Source organism: Vulpes lagopus, chromosome 10 (assembly GCF_018345385.1).
Source record: "Vulpes lagopus strain Blue_001 chromosome 10, ASM1834538v1, whole genome shotgun sequence".
NCBI lineage: Eukaryota > Metazoa > Chordata > Mammalia > Carnivora > Canidae > Vulpes > Vulpes lagopus.
This window is the reverse complement of record NC_054833.1, coordinates 40,460,396-40,485,372: the sequence shown is the minus strand read 5'-3', so window position 1 is coordinate 40,485,372 and position 24,977 is coordinate 40,460,396. Positions and strand designations below refer to the sequence as shown.

The window sequence follows — 24,977 nt, the reverse complement described above, 5'->3', positions numbered from 1 at the left end:
CATCAGAGCACAGGCTGCTGGAAGAATGAGGGGCTGCTCCCACCGTCTCTAGAGCTAAGAGACTGCAGGCAGAGAGAGGGTCCCGCTCCTCCACCCCTCCCTGCTGCCCCCTTCCCCCAACTGTCCTCTCCATGCCCTGAATCTGTGCAATATGCTCCCTTTCTCAGGCCCTTCTCTCCCCATCACCAACTTAATTCCTTAATTCCCACTGGAGATAAGCGGATCTTTCACTGCAATTTATTGTTAATCCAAAGGAAAACAGGGTTCGGAAGGGGTGAGTTGGAGGTAGGGAAGCATGAAGGCGGCCAGCCCGCTCTGCCCCTTCCCGGATCCCTGGATGGATGTAGTGGCTGGGGAGCCCTAGACCAAAAAACCTGGGTCATTTGGGGCCCCCCACAGCTACTAGGGATCTAGACAACCTGGTTCCATGGAGAGCACCCAGGATGGCCAATGTGGGTCAGACTTGGTCAAAAGCACTCAAGGGAGAGAAGAGTGAGAGCTGGAGACCCTCTTTAAGCGCCGAGGAGACATCATGTGCAAGGTCAGATGCACTCCACACGATCCCAAGGAGGCAGAAACACGATTAGCAGGTGGAAGCTCCAGGCATGCGGATTTCAGCTCCGTGCAAGGAAGAATCTGGGGCAGTCAGAGCTGTGGGGGCTTTCATGTAGGGTGGTGAGTTCCCCGTCACTGGAGGTACTCATGCTGAAGCTGGATGTTCAACCAACCGGTAGGGATGTGGTTGAGGGGTTTTAAGTGAATGGGTGTTACATTATTTGCTCTGCTGCCATCCCCTGCCTGGGGATGACAGCCCAGCTGGGAGGCTCTTCCCAAACCAGGGGATGGGAGGGGAACAGATGGGCTCAGAAGCTTAGCCCGCCTTTAAGGGTGTAGGAGAATGTAGTCCCGGCCCTGTCACACCTGCTCCTTCAGAGCCAAGCAGGGAAGCCTTAGGAAGTGACAGGTTTACTTGGGCACAAGCCTACAAGGGCCCCAGCTCCTCTCGACATCTCCTAGCCAGGCTGTTGTCCTGCGGGCATTTAGAGATGGCACCCTCAGGTGTCACCTACTGTGTGTGAGGCTGGAGGACAGATAACATCCCACATCGGACTGGAAGCTCCAGGAGGCCAGGGAAGTTATGTCCACTGCTCAGCCCCTGCTCCCTGCTCAGTGCGGGGCCCACAGGAGGCACCAGTGCCCACACTGGTGAGTGAGTGCAGGAAGGAGCCCATCTACCCCTCCTGTCCCAACACACCCAGGGCAGTGGGATTCCCACAAGTGCTGGCACCCAGAAGCCTACACATGGGGTTTGGTTGAGGGCATAGAACTCTCGCTTCCAGCTACTCTGTAAGAAGGGAGCATGGGATGGCTCCAAAGAGCCACCGGGCATCTTCTGGTGACCATCTGGAGGTGGAGATGATTTTCCAGGAGCCCAGGGGCGTAAGTGGGTGATGCACCCTGTCCAAGTTGAGAGGTGACAGGACCTCAGCTGAGGGACCCCCAGCCCCAGGGAACGGGCCCTCCCCTAGATGCTGGCTCCCTGGGCCAACAGCTGCTGATAATAACCAAGTGGTGTGAAGACTCCCTCCGCATCAGGCACTGTGCTCATCACACACACGCACCATTTACCTCTTCTAAACCTCTCATGATCACGTGCCCGCCTTCCAGTGGAAGGAACCAAAGTTCAGAGAAGACGAGACACAGACACACGTGGGCCCACGTAAGTAATAAGAGAGAGACCACTTGGCTTCAAAACAAACAGTGCATTCAATTTGCCGGGAAAAAAATAGTCAAGCCAGTTGTTTGTGATCCTATAGACAAAACAATTATCTAAGATTGACCTTCTGCATTCTGTAACTGGCGGCTGGGGGGCAGTGCAGACCCTGCCACGGACAGTCATCATCTTTGATTGCCTGCCTCTTCCCCCCACTCCTGTCCCCCCCCAGTACCCAGCCTCTGCCCCTCCCGCCTCTCCCAACTGGGTGAGGGCCCCTACCTCCGTGGGGGAAAAGATGGCAATCAGAGTCTAATCAGGAGCAGACACACACACACACACACACACACACACACAGCACAGGACCTCTTGCACACACACACAGCACGTGACCTCATGTTCTCTCTCTCTCTCTCTCTCTCTCTCTCTCTCTCTCTCTCTCTCTCGTGCGCGCGCGCGCGCACACACACACACACACACACACACACACAAACCATAAACCTCTCTCATACACACACAGAGGACATAAAAACACTTGTAAAGAAACACATAAAGCAGCACAAATGATCATTACGGCTTGAGCTGTGTACACAAGTGCCAAGGGGGTAGGAGTGATGGAGTGAGGATGGGAGAGGGGAATCGAGCCATTTCCCGGGCAGGGTGCTTCTGGGCAGAGCAGGGGGTGCTGGTTCCCAGGCAAACTGCATGTCGGCCCCTGTTCCAGGCTCCCTGGAGGGAAGGGGGAGCCACAGAGACTCTTCCCAGTTACTGCCACCACCACTGCTGCAGTGCCAAGAGGTGGGTGCTAGGGATGCTGCAGGCTCCCTCCTCCCCCCGTCCCCCCCCCCCCCCCCCCCCCGCCCCAGTACAGACAGGAAGGCCCATCATCTGACTCCTGGCAGGTGATTCAGATTGGAGAGGGTGCTGGGTGTTCAGGAGCAGGCACAGGGAGCAAGGACTGTCGCTTAAGTTCCCCAAAGGCCCATCCATCAATCGAGCGGAGATAATCAGAGTGCTCAGCCGGCCCAGGACACTGATTACTCTCTGGGCACCATAAACACAGGGAATAAATCTGGGAAGGGGCCGGGTAGGAGGGTGTCTCCGTAGCAGGGCTGGCCACCCTGCCTGGGAAGGGAGAGGAGGCCCATCCATCATTCTGAGAGATGTAGCTATCTAGGCCATTGAGATGAGGACAGTTCGGGGGGCGGGGGAGGTGGGCAATCATAATAAAATAATCCAGTGCAGTGTGGCTGTTCTGCTCTGATCTTATTTACACTCGGGAGAAGCCTGTCCCTGCCTCTGCTCCAATTTTTACCCAGGAGCCACTGCAGAAAGCTTCTGCCATTGACTCAAAACTCTTGCAGGGCGCTTGACCCAAGGGGCAGGAAAGTGGCTTGGCCCAAGAGCACGGGTGGGCATCTGTAGGCTCTAGGCGACAGGGGACCCTTTGTGCACTCCTTAGGTTTGCACAGGGGGTCACATGGGTCTTAAGTCCTCCATTTCACTATTGCTTCCGAGCACTTCCTGGGCACGGGGCAGACTCCAGCCCCAGGAACCAATCGCAGAGTTTGGCCTGTGTCTGGGCCGCAGAGGCTCCGCCGTAATTCAAGCTAACGGAGCATGGATAATCTAGAACAGCAGAGGGTCTAGGAGGAATTTCTCTTTGGCGTCGAAACATATCAGATGACTGTTTTGCAGCCCAGTTACCTTCCTAATTAAGCAAGTTTGTGAGGCCCGAGCCCGCGTGGTGACCTGCAGGGTCAGGGTGTGCTGAGTGGAGCATCAGCCCTGGGTCACCGTCGAGAGGACAATCGGCATGTGGGCCATCTGGAGGTCACTTAGTCCTCAGCCACAACACTGGAAAGTGTTTTTGATCTTTCTGCTCCCACGACCTTCTTCCCTGGGATAGTTCTTTACCCCTGCTGCGAGGCTGTGAGGCTGCGTGGCTGGCACGCCTCTGTCCCCAGCTCCCCGTTCTGAACCTGCCTTGGGCAGAGGAAGCACCAGCCCTTTCATCCCAGGGGATCAAAGAAGCCAGTACAGGTGAACACCCTATATCCTCCTCACCTCCCCAGATAAGGGCCCCTCCCTTGCCATCTTTTGGGATCTCCGGGTGTGGGCAAGAGAGACCAGAACCTTCCAGAAGCTGAGGATGGACCCTGGCAAAGGATCAAGCTTGCTGAGCTCTGGACCCGCCCAGGACCCAGGGGCAGCCTGGGAATGCCCGCTGGGGGTAGTTCCAGGCGGCTTTCTTGGGAGAAGCTATTACACCTGGCCCTAGTCTCATGGTGAACCATGGGAGGAGGCCCCCACGTGGCACCAGTGATCCCCCAAAGCTCAGGGGATGAAAGAATGATGATATCGAGACATTTCTCGCCAAGATAGCCACATCAATACTCCCAAGACGAAACAGTGACTGCAGTGGGATCCACCAGGAGTGCAATGATTGCACTTCCAGTACCTGGAAGGATATAGTGGAAAGGACCACTGAGACTGATGATAAGCTCTAAGAACTCCCCACACGCTCCAGGGGTGCACCAGGTTACCCCACACCATCAAAGGGAGCAGGAGTATAAGTGATATATGCAGGGTGGTGGGCATTCTGGATGCAAAGTCCTATGCTTTATTTTTTTTTTTTTAAGATTTTATCTATTTATTCATGAGAGACACAGAGAGAGAGGCAGAGACACAGGCAAAGGGAGAAGCAGGCTCCCTGTGGGGAGCCCAACACGGGGGTTCAATCCTAGGACCCCGGGATCACGACCTGAGCCAAAGGCTGATGCTCAACCACTGAGCCACCGAGGTGCCCAACAAGGTCCTATGTTAATCCACGCTTGGTAAGTTGTCTGTCTCCATCGCCTGTCCACCCAGGAGAGAGGCTGCTTAGCTAAGTGGGATGATTATGGACACTGGGCCCGACTTCCTGGCTCTGCCACTTACTAACCATGTGACTACCGGCAGGTTACCTAACCTCTGCAGGGCCTCATCTTTCCACGTATAAAAAAAGGGAGACTAAGAGTTACTATGAAAATTAAATAAGTTATTACATGTAAGATGTTTACAACAGTGTCTGGCACCCAAGAGCTCTCAATAAAAGTTTGTTATTACTATCATTGTCATCAACTGTCCAAACAACCAACCGTGTATTCAGTTGGCATGTACTAGCAGCCCATAATGTGGCCAACCCTATACTAGGCCCCGGGGACACTGAGATCCATCAGTAACAGACCCTGTCCCTCTGGAGCTCTCGTCTCAGGGAGAAGATAAATCCCAGGCCCAAATAACCATATAGCAAGATGAAGAGTGGTTAGTGCCACGGGGTGGCACGGATGAAGTGTGAGGGGGCTTTGAGATGGGAGAGGTTATCCCCAGCTGGGGGGGTGGGGGTGAGTCAGGAGGCTTTGTGCAGAAGTGGCCCTCACCTCAGTATGTATGTACTTATTTATTTAGATTGACTGATTAGATTTATTCAGATTTTTAAAAAAGATTTATTTATTTATTTGTGAGAGACACACAGAGAGGCAGAGACACAGGCAGAGGGAGAAGCAGGCTCCATGCAGGGAGCCCGATTTGGGACTCGATCCCAGATCCTGGGATCACACCCTGAGCTAAAGGCAGATGCTCAAATGCTGAGCCACCCAGGCATCCCAAGACTGATTTATTTATTGAGAGAGAGAGAGTGAGCAACAGAGAGCACGAGTGGAGGGGAGGGGCAGAGGGAGAGGGAGAAGTGGACCCCTCTGTTCCCCATGCTAAGCAGGGAGCCCAATGCAGTACTGGATCCCAGAACCCCAAGATCATGACCTGAGCCCCAGGCAGATGCCCAACCAACCGAGCCACCCAGGCATCCCTCACTTCCAGTATTTAGATACAGGAAGTATGCAGAACTTTGGGGGAGAATGCTGGCATTTGCAAAGGCAGTGAGATGGGAAAACATGGGGCATAAATACAGGTGTGCTGCTGGGCAGGCCTGGCATGCGGGGGACCGCAGTGAGATGAGCCAGGCAGCGGGCAGCCATCAGGTGCTCCTGGGCCTGTGAGTGTCTTTCTCACACGGACTTTAGGCATGTCCAGCCAAGAAGCCGTGTGGGCAGATGGGAGCCAGAGAGCCGCGAGTCAGGGGCCACTGCCATGGTCCTAGGAGCAAGGGCGTTGCAAGCAGCCCCTCCCAAGGTGGGGCCCACATCAAGTGGTGGCAAGGCTGGCTTGGCTCTGAGCACCTTCTCTAACCTCCTTTGTCCTGGCAGCTGCCAGCATTTGCCCACAAGCCACCAGGACTGAGGGAGGGGGTGCTTGGGGCACTGCTCAGGGCCCAGAAAATGGAGCATGTGGAGGCGGCCCGGCCAATCCCTCTTGGGGTGTGCGCTCCAGACCAGCTGTAGACCAGGGCCTTACTGGGGAGCTCCAGGAGTCCATACAGGTCTCCAACCCCTTTCCTCCCAAGCAAGGCTGCCTCGCATCGGCCCAAACAGATCGGCCCTCCCATCTCCCCTGACTCATCTGGCGGGCACACTAGCTCACGTGCCAAGCGTGGGCTGGCCTGTGTGACCTTCCATGGGAGCACACAAGTGAGCTCGTGTGCCCTTAGAATCAGTTATTTAGGCCTGTTGCTCATTTTCCTCCCCAAGACTGAGGTACTGAGAAGGGGCGAGCTTTCCTTTGCTCTGGTCTTGTTTTTCCTGGTGACATCCACTGAGCCCTGGTGGTATTCTGGTGACCAGCGTATGCAGGATGGTGGGGGAAGAGAGATCAAGATAAAGCAGGAGGGGAAGGTGCAGGCAGAGAGGACCTGGCTGTCAACCAACAGGCACCAGAATCTGCTAAGCAAGAAATAATCCCATCTTTGGTGGGAAGAGCCCCAAGATGGCGCCCTTGGCAGTCCATCACAGGGACTGTGGGCAAGTTACTCCACCTCGGCAGGATGTGAGACCAGCAAGCCCCTGCTAAGGCTGTCAGCTGGCACAAGGGCATCGTTAGGGGCTGAAAAAGGTTTCTACCATGAGGTCCCCAGGTCACTACCCCCACCTTCCAGGCAGAAAGATGGGCCAGGATTCAGGCCAGGGTGGCTGTGAGGAGTCCAGACTCCGCTACTAGGATGTGTCTCTTAGACCTCGGGATAAGAGAGGGCTGCTGTCCCCCAAAGTCCCTCTTCCCCAGAATGCTGGTTCGCTGAGCTTCTTGGCCAGCTCCTGCCAGACAAAGCGGACTCCCATGAAGAGCCCTGGAGGGAGCTGTGTCCTTCTCCCCTTCAGGCAGGGGATAGAACTGGGGGTTCAAGTGGGCGGGAAGGAGTGTTTCCAGCCAGCTTCGAGGAAGGGAGCACACTTTCGAGGGGGGACTCCATTTAAGCCCAGAGATGCAACTCAAACTCCCAATGGGACATTCTTGTGCCCATGGCCATTGGCCTGTTTAGCTTCCTGGGCCACGCCTGCAGCTGTGTCCCAGTGGAGCTACCAGCCAGCGGAACTAATGTCCTCTAATGAGATCCGGGCCAGAGTGGCCGGGCGGGTTTTATTGTCTGTGGCTTGGTAATGAGAGTCCTCATAAACTGGGAATGAAATTGGGGTCTGCGCAGACCAGAGCCGGGTGGGGAGTGGCCCAGGAGAGGGAGTTGGCTCTGCCTGCCAAATCTCTGCCTCCCTTTCCCCTCTGTCCACGAGCTCTCTCTGTGACTGCCTGGGCCCTGGGGCTCCGTGCTCACCCCTCAGGGCCCTGCCCATGTCTCGGGCCAGATCTCCAGCGGGTGATGCTCTAGGTTCCAGAAGGACATCCTTCCCCCTGTCCCCCTCCCTCCCACAGCTGGGCGTCCTGTACTGTGGTGCGAACCTGGGCTGCTCCATGGTCAGCTCTGGCTGGGCCACCCTCTGACCTACGTCCTCAACTTATCCCTCGTTTCCCCAGGGAGCTCCAGCTTGTTGTAGGGGGAGAGTGGTGGTAGCTGGCAAAGTGAAAGACCATCTCACTGGACACATTTTATCCCGTGGCCTGGCTCAACCTCTGCTGTATGTGTCCATCTCAGCCTGTTTCATCTCCCTCATGGACAGGATTTGGAGTCAGAAGACCTGGCACCTGACGTGGCCACACTGGCTTGAGGTGGTCAGCAAATTACTAAGCTGACTCACTTCCCTCCTCTGTAAAAGGACCAGGAATACCATTCACATGGGGTTACTGGGAGGATCGGCTGGAACCATGAGCTGTCAAGAGTGCCACAGACATTTTTATTATTAGTGGCAAAAGGATCCCATCTGCAGCAGGAGAAACCGGAAGAGGGTTTTCTGGCAGCGAGAAGGGGGTGACGCCAGGAGGGATTCTTGATCTGGCTGTGCCATCCTGCCAGATGAGTGGACTGCTGGAGAGAGGGTCCCGTTGCCCACCCTTCCCCCAAATGCGGAATTCTGAAGGGAAGCAGGGGCTGAGTCCCAGGCCCTCCCTGCCAGCCCCGGCTTCTACCACAGCCAGAGCTCCAGATGGGCAACGCAGCCCAGCTGGGCCATAGCCAGGGAGTGAGGCGGGTGCCTGGGAGAGCCCCTGGTGACACGCTGCAGAACAAAGGCTACACAGCACCTGCTGCTCGAGAGTACGCGACCACCAGGGTCATTTTCCTGCAGGTGCCTGGAACGCACCAGGCCACTTGAGCCCCTGGGATGCTGTGGCCTCCTCCACCATTTCCAGGTGGAGGCAGGAGCTCATGGAGCAGCTCCTGGTCGGCACCAAGGGCAGTGAGGTCAGCACTGGGCAGGCAGCTGAGTGGCACTTTCTCGAAGGAATACAAAGGTGGCACTGCCCAGTTGGCAGAGGCAGAGGGGGCCAGGATCACTCAGAGGAAAGGCATAGAGCATAGGAGGAGATATCACCACACTGCCCATTTATCACACGCCTGGCAATGTGCTCAGCACTTTTCATACATTACGGTCAATCTGATCTTTACAACCTCCTTTGAAATCTGTATTAACAGAAACCCATTTTACAGACGGGAAAAACTGAGGCTTAAAGTAAAGTAAACTTAACCAAGTCTGCTCAGCTAGCAATTCATAGAGCTGGGAGTCAAACCCAGTCCACCTGGTTGTGCTCTGCTGTCTCACTTTGTTGGGCGGCCAAGACGAGGTATTCTCCAGGCTGTAGGGAAAGGAACCAAGCTGTCTGCCATTCTCTCTTGACTAGGGCCTGGGTCCACTGCTGCTGCCCTGCCCTAGAGACCATAAAAGCACAGATCCCATGAGCAACTGAGAATACATACCAATGACCCCCACCCCCCTCCCCACCCCTCGCCCCAAGGATAAACCTTGGGATTATCCATTGGCCTAAGGAGCCTATAGCCTGTTGTCAGGAAGACTTTCTTTGTGTCCTTGCTGGTTGTCTCCTGTTGCACTAAGTTCACCCCTCCTGGTGGAATGGGTCAGGGTTTGGATATTAGGCTTCACCTGTCTTCTTCCCATCTCTTCTCTCTCCCCATCTCCCAAATCAGCACAATGGAATCCAGAGCTTCAAGGGTTAACTGGTCTAAAGGGTGTTATCTCCAACTCAGGGCATTCCCTCTGCAAGGTGATCCCTGCTCAGATCTTAAGTTACCTCTTGCCCCAGCCAGCACATCTGCTGCTGGCTCTGCAGACCTGGTCTCTATGCAGACCTGGTCTCTATGGAGAGGGGCGGGCTTTGTGGGGAGAAATAACAACCAGCCATCCTGGGGCACAGGGTCTTGGGCTCTTCCACGCCTCCTCCTCTCCTACCAAGGGGGCTCCCGAGTTCTGCCGCACAAGCCAGGGTGTTTCCAGGCACAGGTATGTTGCTGACCTGGACACACATAAGGTTCTACAGGGCTATTTATGGGGGACCAAAAATCCACGCTCATGTCCCTTTTTAAATGCCTGGAATGTGCCCACCTTTCCCTCTAGATGATCACCTTTCCCCCAAGTACTCATACGGGAAACAAAGATGCCAAATCAGTAGCTGAAAGCCTATCTCCCGGGGCCCCTCCCAGCCTTGCAGGGATCTTGAGAAGCCTTGGGGCAAGCCAGGCCCCAGTTAGCACCAGGTCCCAGATGCTCTCTGCCAGGGGGACAAGAGAGCAAAGTCTCTCCAGGTGAGCATCTCCCTGTGAGAGTGTAGAGACCCAGTTTAAAGCCAAAGACAGAATAGGAGAAGCGACCAGTGTATAGGCTGCCCCCCCTCCCCCAAAAGGACCCAACAGCCCATCTTGGAAGGAACTGGCCAAGGGTAAATCCTAGGTCTCTTCCCCAAATCACCTCTCGGACACTCTGACATCCACACAGGTATTACCAAGGCTCAGAGCTACTCACAAAATCCTAGTTGGAAAGACATCAGAAATCAGTTATATGTAAATATACACCTGATATATATTTATGGTCCCAGTCCCGTGCTGACCCCACATACCAGTGCACAACCCCTCCTCGCCCTCATGCCCATGGGTCTGCAGGGGCACGAGGAACTGTAGATAACCAACAGAAGCGCACAAAGCCTTGCACATGTGTGTGCGTGTGTACCCACTCGACACTGATGGCGAGACAATATGCAGACGGTCAGAAACGTTATAGCCTAAGTCCCACAGCTAGCTAGTGTCCATTCCAGCCTGGCACACTGGCTAACATTCAAAGTTCAAAACAAAACGACACCACACAGCATCAGTAAAACAGGGGAATATACAGGCACCCTCTCTTGTCTCTCCCCCGGGTAGGGAGCCATTCAAGTCACCAGGTTAACCAGGAAAGATACAATCAGGAAAATCGAAGGTATATTCACACCTCCCTTGGGTGTTTTCTGTTTGTGCCGAACAATGAACATTAGTCAGCTGCTAAACAATGGCAGTATCATAGACAGCGGCTGGGGCAGACCCACTGCCCGTACCCCACGGCTCTGCGCTGGGCCTGCTGGCTCGGCCGTCAGCACTAGGGTTCTGCTGGCTGGTGTGACCATCCTGGCAGCATTCAACTGGGTCCTGGGTCAGGAAGTGGCCAACGAGGTGGATCCATTGTGCAAAACTAAGTGGCTTGAAGGGAACGGATGATGGTCTCGGCCAGCATCGGGCAACAAGGGGCCACCCGGCCCCCTGAGCCACAGATACTCAGGCTCAGGGATGCTTTATAGGCTGCTCGGCTGGGGCTGCTGGGCCCAGGCTCTGCAATATCTTCTCCCCTCCAGCTGACTATTAGGCCTCGAATCTGATTCTGAGACACTCTCCATAGCGCAGCCTCCAAAACGGGCACTGAGATTGCTGTTCACACATGCTGTAATCCCCAGGCCAGCAGAATTGGTTCTGCCATAATGTCCTGCCCAGCAAGCCTGAGCACATCACTGTCTGAGAAATGCAGAGAGGGAAAGAGCCCAGCAGCCCTGACACTCCGAGTTTCGAAGGAAACCACCTTCTGCGAGCTCTGTACAGACTGCAGAGAAGGGGAGTGCTGTGGCCCGACAGGTATTCTGAGGGTGTGCGCGACACCTGGGGTGTGTGTTCTCTTTCCAGACAAAAGGTTTGGGGAAGCCAATTAGGGAGGGTGTGGTGTAGGTGGGACACCAGTTCTGTGCACCTGCTTCTAAGGCAGGTTCCCTGCCTCCTCCCCAGGGCTCCTCCTGGCCCTCTTTAGGGCGCGGTCCCCAGGCCCCACTGGCCCTCTCCTCTGGGGTGACCTGTAGGAACCACAGACTGTTATCTCAGAAGCTTGTGGGGCTTCACCATCCAGCCTGGTAAAGTCTGTGTTGTAAAAACACACTTCTGTGTTTACGCGTCAATAGCCAGATTGGAAGGCTTTTTTTCTTTTTAGTCAGGGGGCTATCACACACACACTGGGGATTGCCCCCACCTGCTTCCCCCAGAGAGGTCCTCTGCTCACTGGTCCATGCTCCCTGACCCGGCCCAGGAGAACGCAGAAAAGAGCATCAGGCTGGCAAGTCCCCAGAGAGGAGCAGCAGTGAGCACTCAGGAGCTGGCGGGTGGTGGAAAGCCGGGTGCGGGCAGGCAACTTCAGGGCCTACCAACCTCCATCCAAGTGTCATATGGGCACCACCTCACCCACCTGCCTCCCTCTCCAGGGGCACCAGGGGAAGAGGCACAGGGTACAGGAGCCTGGCGAGTCGGGGAACTCTGGCTGCCCCTGATGCCAGCCAGCCATAACAATGACAGTCAATCGAGGAGCGCTCATAAGTGCCTGTCTGAGCTGTGGTTCTTGGTCTGCATCCCATCTCCTCAATCCGGATTTTTGGTGGCAGGAGTGTCTACACTTGAGCCAGGTTAGAGTGCCATCTCTCCCTGACTCCACTTCCTGAGTGGGGTGGAGCAGAGCAGGCTTCCAGCCCACCCCCCCCCAAAGGAATTAACCACTATGTATCACAAAACTGGGGGAAGAGAATAACAAAAGGAGGGGAGGATGGGGGTGAGTGCATTCTTTTCCCCCCAAACCTTCCCACTCTGTCTGACCAGAATTAGGTTAACCCCTGGTGTGCCACCAACTAGAGCTCCCCTAAAGCTCTCCTTTTTCCTAGAATCCTGGTGTGGACACTGTGCAATTAAGGGTTCCCAGAAGCCCAATCCTCCAGTGGTCAGAGGAGTCCTAGCTAGGGCCTGAGCTCCCGCTGGCTTCCCAGGAGGTCCAGTGTGCCAGGAAGACCTCTCGCTCACCATGACCGCCCTGGCCAGGGAGGGACTCAGTCAGGCCCCTTGAAGTGGGCAGTGCTCCCTGTATGCCCCCTCACCCCCACCTAGCAGGACAGGACCCCACAGGCTGTAGGGGTGGGGGCATCGCTGTGCCAGCTTCCACAAAGTGCTTTCGATGCCATCGGTCACTCAGTGAGATCTGTGGAGCCCTGGCAGCGAGCTGCTGGCAGAAGGGGTATAGAATCGAATGCGGCCAGGTTCGTACCTTCCAGGGGTGCACCCCAGCCCCACAACTGGGCAGCCAGGCTGGCCCCTGGGTAACACACTAGCCCGGCGGAGTCTGCAGCATCGCAAGCATCTCCAACCCGCGGCTGCCAGTGGCGCTGGAGATCCGATATTCTTGCCCCACTGGGAGCTGGTCTCTCTGTACTCCCGCCCCTAATTCGGCCACCCTAAGGCCAGACCACGTGCTCCAGCCAACCCCCTCCCTCCCCCTAAAAGCCCCATCTAGCCGGGGCGGGAGACCGGCTCAGGTTTCTTCCCAGAGGGCTGGAGGACCCCCACCCCCACCGGTCACCAGCCGCGAGGGAGCAGGGCAGCTTCCCCGCCGACACAAAGGGTTAAAGCAGGCGAGGGGACTCGGTCGGATTTGCCTCCTAAACGCATTTTCCAGTTCATTCCCCAGCACAATACGCCGGGGCCGGTCCCAGCCTCCGCCCCCACCCCACCCGTCAGATGGGCCACCGCGGGCCACCCCAGGGTCGGGCGTCGGGTTAACCCCTCGGCCGCCGGCACCTCGAGGAAGGACACGCGGGGCACCCCCGGGAAAGTGGGTCACGCAGCCACCTGGCTGGCACCAAGCCCCGGCGCCTCCTCCGGGGGGCCCGCGCCGGGAGCGGAGTTCCGAGGCGAGGTGCAGCCCGCGCAGGGCCGGGGGGGGGGGCAGCCCGCGCCGCCCGGCCTCACCCCCCGGACAGCGACCGCAGGTGAGCGAGGAGCTGCCTCTGACGCAGGAGCCGGCTCCCGGCGGCCGCGTGGGGCCGCGTGGGGCGGGCGGGGCCGCGTGGGGCGGGCGGGGCCCGAGCGCGCGAAGCCGTCTGGCAAGGGGGCCGGGGCCGGGGCCGGGGCCGGGGCCGGGGCCGGAGCCCCCCCCGGGCTGCTGTCTCCCACCCCGGGACCGCGACTGCCGCGGTTATTTTGCATTCATGCAACATGCGGTGTTTCCAAACTGCTCCCCGGGCCGAGGGCCGGTCATTAAATAAATAGAAGGCGATCGCATCGTTATCTCTGTGAAAAACTGGGCGCAGAAAGTGCTTTCTGGCCGCACGGAGACGTGCACCCGCCTGCTTCCCTGCAGGGCAGGCTGTTGGGCTTCTCATCCTCTCCCCGCCGAGCCACCCGCGCCCCCCACCTAAGCCGCGACCCAACTTTCCTGGCTCCTGTCTCCGCCGATCCCCGGCCGTGCCCGCCATCCAGCTCCCGGCCCCGGGAGGCATCGCGGGGGGGGGGGGGGTCGCGCTTACCTGGGAGGAAGAACGCGGTCAGGCCGAGCGCGAGTCCCCACCAGCGTCCGGCGGCGCCCGCGAGCCCCATGCGAGCCATCGGGGGCCGGGGTCCGGCGAGCGGGGCGGCGAGGACGGCGCTCCCCGCGCTCCACAGACCAGCCCGGAAGACGGAGGCCGATCGCCGGCGGCCGGCGGGCGCCGCGAGGATCCAGGTCAGCCGCAGCCGTCGGCCGGGCGGGCGGGCGGGCGGGGCGGGTGGGCGCGAGCGGCGCGGCCGCAGTCCGGGCCCCGGGCCGCCGGCGGCTCAGAGGCTCGGAGGATGCCCGCCGCGAGTTGCTCGAGTCATGCCCCTTCTCCTCCTCCGCTCTCCGCCCCGCGCCGGTCCCCGCCCTCTTCTTCCACGCAGAGCCGGGCTGGGGAGAGGGACCCACCCCCGGCGCGCCCGGCCGCCCGGTGCCCGGCTGCGCGGCCCCCGGCCCCCGGCCCCCGCGCGCTCACGCCCTCCCGCTCGGCCCCAGGTCGCCGGCGTCCATGGCCGGCGGCGGTGCTCGGCGGCGGGCTCGCGGCCCAGGCGGCGGGAGGGCGGGCGCGCGGTCGGCGGCTCAGGCGGTGCGGCTCCGCGCCGAGGGCGAGCCCGGGGCGCCGCGCACCCCCGCCCGCCGCCTCCCGCCTCCCCGCGCCGCCGCCGCGCTCGCGCTGCCGGGCCCCGCGCCCCGCGCCCCGCGCCCCGCGCCCCGCGCCCCGCGCCGCTGTGGAGCTGCCCGGGCGCCCAGCCGCGCCGCGCTCGCCGCTCTCGCTCTTTCTCCCACTCCCGAGCGCCAGCCTCTCCGCCGCTCTCCCCGTGATGTCAGACCGAGGGGAGGGGTTAGCGTTAACCCTCCTGCCGCCGCCGCGCCGCCCGCGCCCCGCCGCCGCCTCCCCCCGGCCCGCCCGCCCGCGCCCCTCCCCGCCCCCCGCGGACGCGCGACCCCGGCGCGGACGGCGGGGCCGCGGCGGCTCGCGGGCTCGGGAGGTGCCCCCTCGGCCGCCTTCCCGCCGGGGAAGGGCCGGAGGGCCAGCCGCCCTGCTCCTCGTGGCAAAGGGAGGCAGTGACCCCTAGCGGCCGGCGCGGGCGGAGAGGCTGCCGGTGGGGGTGGGGGGGGGTGGGGGTGCGATGGGGCGGGGGGGGGCGCCGGAGGGGCGAGCGCGCCGCCCGGAGACTGCTGGATCCGGCCGGGTCCGGCTGCGCGGGCCTCCGCGGGCCCTCTGCCCCAACCTTGGCCCCATTTTACAGATGCGGAAACAAAGGCCGGAGGAGGCGAAGGCCGCTCGCCCGGGGGCACCGGGGCAGAAAGTGGCCGACTTGGACTGCAGCTCCCCTCTTGGCTGCACCGCCTGAACGCTGCATGGAGAGGCGGCTGTGCGGACCGAGCGGAAACTGCGGGGAAGCCGGGGAGAGGAGGGTGGGGGGTGGCGCGGTGGGCGACGGTGCGTGACATGGGGGCCAGCCACAGAGGCGAAGGTCTTTTCGAAGGTCTTTTCTGATCGCCGCTCCCTTTCAGGGTTTCCGAACCCCCCACCCCCCCAACGGAAGCCCCCTCCCCTCCTGAAATCAGCGGGAAACCGAGCTCTGCTCCCTTTGCCAGAACCTTGGTTTTGTGCGATTTGCAAGAATCCCGCAAAAGTGACCCATCCAGTCGAGTGTCCTCGCCAGGGCAGGACTCTCCGCCCCATCCCGTTCACCACCCACCACATCCGGGTGTGGCTGGCCTCCTGCCAAGGCGGCTGGGCCCTTCGGGGGGCCCTTGGCAGCCCCAAGCCTGCCCGCTGCGCCTTCCCTCTGGATCGCCTGCCCTCATCCTCCACCCCCGGGGAGGGGAGGAGGCAGACGGTTTCCTACTAGGGAGAACCAAGTTCTCCCCAGATACCTGACCAGATAATGCTCCATTTGCCCATTGCTGCCATTTGTCCAGCAGGAAGGAGCCGAGGGGAAGGGCCAGCTTCTGATAACACATACATTCCAGTTTCTGGGTGTAGGAGGAGCAGAAGGAGGATGGGCAAGGGGAGGACCACTTTCTCACCATTGGGGATCTGGCCCTGGAGTGTCTCTTGTTTCCCTGTTGAAGTGGTCTAATTTGGCACTCACATGGATGTTTGTGCACTCACGTACACATCTTTTACATTTAACACATGTAGTCAGGCTTTCTTTGTACCAAGCAGGTGCCAGGCTTGGGGATGTAGAGACACCGTCATTGCCCTAAAGGCACACAGTCTAGTTGGGGTGCTGAGGGGGAAGACAGATATAGAAACAGATGTTATAAACAAGTATTTAATGTGTGTCGTGTGTCACGGAGGTGCGCACCCAGGATTTGATAGGTTTGGGAGAAAGTGCCCCATTCAGCCTGGGGTGAGATGGGGATCAGGGAAGGCTTCTGGGGAGAAGGGACACAGGGACTCGGTGAGTCATCTAACAGACATGTGCTGGAGTGGGGAGGCATTCAGGGGGCTGGATTTAAGGTGGGGGGAGGCCCACATGAGGAAAGGCAGAAAGCAGTAACTGGATGAGTAGGACCTACAAACAGGGGATAGCCTGAGCCTAGGACTTGGGGGAAGGAGAGGCCCGCAGATCTGTGAATGCCAGGGAGCCACAAGGAGGGTTTTATGCTGGGGAATGTCTGATCAAATTTGATTTGTGGTAGCCCGGTCCAGCGGCCAGGCACCTCCCCTCTGGCCCCTGAGTTAAGGGCCACGGCCACATTGGTTCATTGCCGTGGTCTGGGACTCTGCCTGGCACATCGTGGGAGCTGAGCGGAGGGGCTTGCAGGGGCAAATCCAGAAGCACCAGTACCCACTACTTCCCTGTTCATGTTCCCTCACCTCTTCATCCTTGGGTAAGGCTTCTCTGATCTGCTCTTAAATGAGCTTCCAGAGAGGGTGTCTGGGAGGTTGGCGTGGCTGCCTGGGGATGGGTTGGATGGAGAAGATGAGGGCAAGTAAATGAGATAGTATGGTCATTCACGCATGACCTTTAAACAAGCCCTAAAACATGCAAAACACCAACATAGGTGCCAGCTCTGGATGTGTGTGTGTGCGTGTGCGTGCGTGCACGTGTGTGTGTGTGTGTGTGTGTGTGTGTGTGTGTGGTGGGTTACAGCAGATAGGAAAGAGAGTCAGGGAGGCCACAAAGGAAAATAAGATAGAGCTTGTTTACTCAGAGAGTAAACAGATGTCTTTTTGAGTATCTACCATGCGAGGTCCTGAGGGTACAAAAGTGAACAACCAAGACCTTACTCAAATAACTATATTAGAGCACGAAGCTTGGTCACTGCCAAAGGCAGCCCCAAGACCCAGCCATCTAGAGGAAAGAGTGAGTGCTTCTCCTTGTGGAGAGCAAGGAAGGCTTCTGGAAGAGGTGTCATGTGCCCGAGGCCCTGAAGGGTGGATCATATTTGGACCAAGGGAGACCAAGGAGAGAATTTTTGGTGGAGGAAACAGCTTGTACGAGAACATGGAGATGGGAGAGGCCGGGGGCCTGTGTGGGACCAGTGGACATTGCAGGGTTTTGTTTTGTTTTTGCATTTTGGGGATGTGTAAGAGCGACTGCAAAGTGCAACCAGAATGCAAAAGGCCTGAAAGGTTTCTTCCAGTGGCGGGAAGAAGCACAGGACCAAGGGTCAGGTCCCTCCTCTTAAGCTGGAAGCCTAGGAGTCATTCTGGCTTCTTCTTCTTCAGCCACCATCTTCTAACCCAAAAGCAAACACTGTTCATTCTGTTTCCAATAGTAAGTCTAGAAGACTGCCCTGTTTCTACTGTTAACACACTATCCACATGCTCATAATTTCTGCCCAATCCTTGCAACACCCCCTGGCCATGGATCCTCTGTACACCGAGGGGTGGGGGTAAAATGTCAGGGTCAGGCACATGGGACTCTGGAGCAAGACTGCCTGGATTTGGATCCTTAAACCCCCGCTTTAGCTGTGTGCCCTTGGGCAAATGACTTAACCGCTCTGTGCTCAGGTTTCTCAACTGTAAAATGAAGAGAAATAGTAGCACCTGTTTCATGGAGCTGTGAAGATTCAATGAGTTGAGCAACAGGAGGTGCTTGGAACAGCGTCTGGTGTACGTACCGAACAGTTTAAGGGTCAGTCATCATTACACCTGAAATTTCTCTCCCCGCGTCCAGTTTTGCCCTCCTCTGCTATGGTGCCAGAGGGATATATGAATCTTTAAAAGTTTTACTTGGTAGTAGTTTTGGATTTGCCAAAGAGTGGCAAAGATGGAACAGTTTGCATGTGTCCTCCGTCCAGCTTTCTGTGGTGTTAATGTTTTCTAGATCCATCACATATTTGTCAAAACTAGGAAATTAGCCTTGGTTTAATACTATTAACCAAACTACAGAATTTATTTGGATTTCCCTTTTTTCTGCTAATGTCCGCTCTCAGTGAGGGGATCCGATCCATAGTACCACCTTGCATTTAGCAGTGGATTGTGTCCTAATGCAAATGAGCAAGTCCCTATACCTGAGAAGGCTTCCTTGGCCTGCCAGCCTGTGAGGCCCATGGCCAGTCCTCCTCGGGGCCTGGGGCGCCTCGTCTCACCCAGATCCAGGGCTTTGAGGAGGAGCCACGGGGCTTTCCTGAGGTTCTGTGAGGCCATCGAACTCGCATCCTTGGCCTTTACCTTTGCTGTTCAATCTGCCCCGATGCTCCTCCTCTTTCTTTTGGCCAGCCGCTGATTTTTGAGGGCTCAGTTTACCCATGTCACTTCCCCAGAGTGACCCACTGTGCCCTCTATACCAGGCGCGCCCCCTCCTATCTGCTTTCACAGCTCCCTTTGCATGCTTGTAACCCTTCCATAATTGCTTATAAGGCTTGATTCTTTCCCTCCTAGGCTCCTTGCCTGCTCGATCCCCCACACCTCGAATGTGCCTGACACTTGGTGGGCACTCAATGCAAATGCGTTGATTGACTAACTCGCACCCTGTGCCACTTTCTACCAATCGCTTCTCCTCTCTGGGCTTCATTCATCTCATCTCGGACTGAGGAGTTGAATCTGTTCAGTGGCTTTCCGACTGCATTTTGAAAGCCCTAGAATTGCCTGCATTCCCCGCTCGCTCTCTGCCTCATTAAGAGCCATGTTTAGAGAGCACTTTGTTTTCATGCTCTTTCAACATGGGACTTTTGAGGAAGGTTCTTCTTAATGGATTCTGCTGCTTAAAAAGTTTGACCCCCCCTGACATATTATTGCATTATATATTCTGTACTGTGCACACAGTTGACCCTTGAATAACACGGAGGTTAGGGGCGCCAACTTCCCGCATGGTTGAAAATCTGCATATGACTTTTGACTCCCTCCAAACTTAACTACGGATAGCCTCCTGTTGACCAGAAGCCTTACTGATAACGTAAGCAGTCGGTTCACACATTTTTCATGTTCCACGTATCATATGCTGTATTCTTACGATTATGTAGAGAAAAGAAAATGTTATTAAGGAAATCAGAAGGAAGAGGAGATACATTGGCAGCCCTGGACTGTATTTATTGAAAAAAAAATCCATGTATAAGTGGAGCTGTGTAGTTCAAACCCGTGTTTTTCAAGGGTTGACTGTAGTTGCATTATTTCAGAACTCCGTGATTTATTTTTTTCTGCAGGCTGCAGTGAGCCATGGAAGGTCTCTGAACAGAGAACCACTTATTGGGGAGCTGCTGGAACTGGGCTTTCAGGAGATGAATCTGGCAATATCGTGGGTAGGACAGGCAGAGGAGGACTGGTCAGGGAGGGAGGAGGGGAGCGTGGAGATAGGGTTGTCATGGGAGCCAAGTGAGGAGAGAATTTCTTGCAGGAGGAGGTTGCCAATGGTGTCTGATACTGCAGAAAGCAGGCGGGGATCAGGAGGGGGGCTTTGGAAATGGTGGCAGAAGCACGGGTGACCTGTGAGAGTGGTGTTGGCAGTAGGGTCGGGGCAGAACCCAGATCAAAGCGGCAGGAGGAGCAAACGGGAGGTGGGCCAGGAGAGGTAGCAGGTACTTTTGGAGAAGTTTGATGGTGGACAGAATGAGTAAAAGAGTGAGGCTTAGCACAGCCGAGACAGAGGGGCTACTTCCCCCCCCCCCCCTTTTCTGGGAAATCAGAAGCTACTGAGCATCTTGCAGGCAGAGGGAAAAGAGCGAGCAAACAGTGAAATCTGGAGTAACAAGTGTAAGAACATGAGAGAGTGCCCTTCACGGAGCAGGCCCCGGGAGGGGGCATGGTGGTGTGACACAGGGGTGGAAGTCAGCCTGGGGAAAAAAAAAAAGGACCTAGCCTTTCTCTGAGCCTGGAGGGAATATGAGGAGGGAGGTGAGGATGGAAATTTTGGAGTGGAGATCAGAGAAGTTAAGGATCTGATCGGGTCTTTGCAGTGAGGTTGGAGGTGAAGTTACCTGCCAGAGGTGAGACAGGTGGCTTCACACCTTGGGAAGGGGAAGGGCCAAAGGAGGCAGAAAGGAGGTGGAAGGGAGGTGGGAATAGCAATCTTCCCCACCCTGAAGGAAGACGAACCAGCCTAGTCTGTGTGCCTTCCTCAAGGAGAAGCAGTGCCAGTGGGCATATGTATGGGAGAAGGAGATTTAGTTTAGTCTGGGAAGACTGTTGATGGAAACGTCAATGGGATAGATTCCCTGTCTCTTTTCAGACTGAGGCCCCGGGGCCACGTATTGGCGTTGCTGGCCGTGGGACTCTTGCCCTGGCGTGGACAGTGGCCCACGTGAATTTCATGTTTCTTCCTGGCTCCAAGGCCTGATGACTGCAGGAAATGACAGCCCGCTTGGAGGACAGGCACATAGACTCCCCGTTCTCACTGACCCCATGGCTGGGGGCAGGGACCAGACAGAGATGAGCCCTGAGGAGGGTGCCATCCCCAGGAAACTGTCCCAGAGCCCTCCCTCAGCTTCCACGGGCTCTTTGAGAGAGGCAGCTGTTGGGTTTGGACAAGACCCAAAGTCAATACAATAATGACTTCCCCTCCCGGCCATATTCCAGGCCCCTCTGTGTCATTTAGTAATTGGTTAATAAAGCTCACTTTGATGTGAAGGGAGCCCTATTAAGAAGTCCCCAAGATGTCCCAATAACCAGAAATCTGCTGATAGAAGAAGAGAAACTTGAACATATTTTAAGGTGATATGGTCAATGGGGTCACCCTTTCCTGTGATCCTGGTCCCCCATCTAGGGTCATTGGAGGCTGAGGGCGAGAAGAGAGAGAAAAGGAGGAGGAACCCCCTAGAGGAAGTATGGCCAAGCCCCAGCCAGTCCCAGAGAGGACTCACTGGCATGGGTGCCCCTTTCCCTAACCTGACAGGCCAACCTCACCCCAGGCAGTGGGAAACCACAGCACCTAATTACTGTTATCATCACCTTGGTAGCTGTGGTGATTATGATGGTGCCTGTGTATCCCACAGTGCTTAGCAACATTTAATTATTGTTATTCTTACAGAGATCACTGCAGAGCCTCCCTATTGCCCTGGCTGCCATTGCTCTTGGGGACGATGGATCAGCTGAACACAGCTGCACCCCAGATACAACGATCTGCCCTGTCAGAGTGGTACCAGGATGGCTAACAGGGCAGTTAGCCTCTCCCTCGTGGACCATGGTGTCCCAGGGATCTCCATGGCTCTGGGAGTGGGAGCTCTGAGTGATGATAGAAGGCCCCAGTTCCACCTTGAACCAACCAATTCTCCAGAAAGAAAGGATCCAGAAGGCAAACTAGTCTACACCCTGCCTCTGGTCAGAAGGTCCTCAGTGCATCTCTGCAAATCATCACATCCACAATCCTTAGGAGTTCTGGATGTGAGTGAGGCAGCATTCCTGATTTGGGAATATTAGAAAACTCTACCGTGCTCTGGGGAAGAGGGTTCTGCCGAGGCCTGCATAGACCAGAGAGCTTAGACCAAGACAGGGCAGGGGGCTGGGGAGGCTTCCGCCTACAGTGTACCCAAGGTGAAAGGGAGGAGAGAGAGGAAGAAGACGCTCCCTCGGTGTCCCACCCCCACTCCCTTCCTTTCACTGGTGCCTTCAATTGGGAGTGGGCGGGTGTCGTGGTCAGGATAATTATCAGGCTGCACTGCTTGTCTTGAGGAACCAGATTTTTTTTTTTTTTTTTTTGGCCGGGGGAGGACCACGTGGAAGTCAAGAAATGGAGTTGATTGTCAGGGAGGAACAGAGATCGGGGGTCAGCCCCAGCTATGCAGAGAAAGGGGGTGATGGACGCTTGCCCGGGGACCGTGGGGGATGAGGCCTCACGTTTTTCTCTAGGGCGCTATGGAGCTGGGGGTCTTGACCTCTTTGGGCCTCAGGCCTTTTCAGGATTCGATGAAAGCTATCCCCCTCTGCACACGGCACACATGCACAGGATAGTATTCACAAGGCAACCCCCCAGAAGCCCCACTGGGCCCCTGAGTTAGGAAGTCCTGCTGAGGAAGGAGTCCTGGGGGAAGGAGGCAACCCTGAGCCCAGACTCCCTGTGATCTGGGCTAATGAGGGATGCTAGTGACATGGTGGATCCAGAATGAGGAAAATCTTTTTAGTGTGAACTAAAAAGAGGCGTGATACGTATACTGCATTGCAATTCTGTAAAAAAGATGTACCTGTAGAGAGAAAAGTGGGAGGTCAGCGTGGAGAAATGAAAACAATTTGCGGGTGAAGTTTTTTCTATTTTAAAATTTACTTACCATCATTATAAAGTTACTTTAATACTAGATTTACTTTTCCCCTATATTACGTAAAGTGCTTTTTCTCCAGAAATGAGCTTCTGAATTATGTTTGATTTAGGTTAATATTAATGTCCTGCACTTCTTAAGCACATGTTTCTGGGGACAGCTGCTCCAACAGGATGTCAAGTGGCCTAGATATGACATCCAAAGGGTAGGCAATGCCCATGCAGTTCATTGCACTTTGAGGAGCCTTGCAGAGAGGAGGTATATGATTTAGAGGCAGGATTCCCAGGTTTGCATCCTGGATCTGCCATTTAGTAACTGTGGACAACAACGGTGACCAGTTGTCCCAGTCTGCCTGGGACTCAGGGGGTCCCCAGGGCCTGGGATTCTCAGTGCTAACCACTGGGAAAGTCCTGGGCAAACTAGGGGGATGGTCATCGTATTTGTGAGCCATGCCGCCCTGTCTGTGCCTCAGTTTCCTCATTTGTAAAATGGTGTTGATCACTTCCATTTGGAAAAGTGAGGTTTATTAATGAGGGATGGGACAGAGGAGTCAGAGTGGGGAAAGGGGGCTGTTCTCCTCAGCCTTGCAGACCAAGAGCCCATGCAGATGTACCCTGTGATTTAATGTGGAGGACTCAAGGTGACCACTGTGCCCCATGAGGCTTTAATAATGATTCATTATCAAATGTTTATGGAGCACCTATGACCGGGTGCCATGCTAGGCATTGGAATAAAGCCGTAAACTACCGAGACATGCTCTCTCCCTCCTGGGGCCCAAGTCAATGGGGGAAGAAAGGCTCTATAAGGAGGTGGCATAATAGGGGAATCTAGGGATCTCTAGGGATGTCAGGGTTGTAGGGACCCTGCCCTACTCTAGGGGGTCAGGAAGAGTGAGGGAAGCATTCCTGAGGAGGTGAACTGAACCCTGAGGGGCAAGGACTGACTAGCCAGGGATATTACATGGAGAAATAAGACAGGGGGAAGGCAACGAAAAGGCCCAAGGGTCCAGGTGCATTGTGGGACTGTGAGCAGTTGGGTCGGCAGGAGGAAATGGGGAGAAGGGGCCGGGAGGTGCGTGCTATGTCGTGTGCACTGCCTGAAGGAGTTCGGATTTAATCTTCAGAGCAGCAAGGAGCCCCGGTGGGGGTGCAGCAGAGCAAGGGTGTTTCACCCCACATGGAAGTCAACTGGTATCATGCTAAGCCGCAGCTGGTATTATGCTATGATGGCATTCCTGAGCCAGTCCCCAGCTTTAGCTTGTTATAGCCAGGTCCTCCGGACCTAAGGGTGCCAGCTCTGTCTGTCCTGCTCCTAAGGTCCCTGAGCCTGGCTCATCTGCCGAGGGCTCCTGCGGCTCCAAGTCCGGTATAGTCAATCTGTACCTTCCCATAGCCGAAGGCGGGGGTGGGGGGCACTGCCTGGCACACTGTGACTCTAGAGAGCAGAGTGGTGCCCTCCTCCCAAGCCTGCTGCTGTCACCACAATGTATGTGTGGGCTTGATGGCTGCGTGGCAATAAGCTCAGGGCACGCGGGGGGGCTCACATAGCCCAGGCAGCTGATAATACTGAACAATTACACCGATCCGTCCAGGAACAGAGAAGTGGGTGTGCACCCATATGGGTGTGCATGCATACACATGCAGGCATACGTACACCCAGATTCACTGACATTTATGCCCACACTATCATTGAGACTCAGGCGAGCCCACGGAGAGATTCCCTGCTGCCTGCATGAGATGAAGAGGCCCACATTACATTACATTCATCCAACACTGACACACATATGTTGCAAATGCTCCATATACGGCCTCACATGGGTGCCCGCACACCTATGCTGACGCACACCCTATATCAAGGTAGCATGAGGCCTGGCATGCAGGATTGTTATATTATTATGTGTTAGTGTGATATTATATTAAGACACTGGGATGTGTGCCCATGTCCCCATTTACTCATAGACACCCATACATTGCCCCAGACACTCCTTTCAAGGCAGGTGCAAACACAAGAACTCCTTTCGTAAAACTGGTACATACACTTTCATGTACAAAAGCAAAAGCAGGCTCACTCTCTTAGACATACAGGTTGCTCTAATTTGCTCTCCCAGTTGCACCTACACAAAATCACAACAGCAACAACAACAATAATAATAATAATAGCAAAACCAGGTTGGGTGATTGCTTTATATTTTTCAAAGGGCTTTCAGGTCTATAATCTCATTTGATTCTCACAGCAGCCCGGTGAGGTAGGTGGGTGGAGCAGGCATTATTACCTCACATTTATGGTTGAAGAAGCAGAAGCGGGAGAGGTGAAGTACACCATCTGGGAGGCAGCCTGGAACCCAGATCTGACTGCTCTGCAGTGAGCTTCCCGGAGGGGGGGGGGGGGGCTGTTTGACAACTTCCAGCTCCCAGTGCACCGTACAAAGCAGTAAGCAGGACATCGGCTTGCTGCTGGATTCTGGATTCCTGGTCAAAACA

The 24,977-nt window shown here is 56.1% G+C and overlaps 1 protein-coding gene across 1 annotated transcript in view; it reads right to left on the bottom strand.

Annotated features, from left to right (window-relative positions):
* Window positions 1-14,309, bottom strand: part of NECTIN1 (nectin cell adhesion molecule 1) — a 64,786-nt gene extending 50,477 nt beyond the window's left edge. The window contains exon 1 of the mRNA XM_041770948.1: window positions 13,844-14,309. Within this exon, the coding sequence (XP_041626882.1) occupies window positions 13,844-13,922 (79 nt within the window). The 5' untranslated portion in view covers window positions 13,923-14,309. The remainder of the gene's footprint in view (window positions 1-13,843) is intronic.
* Between the last annotated feature and the right edge of the window lie 10,668 nt (window positions 14,310-24,977).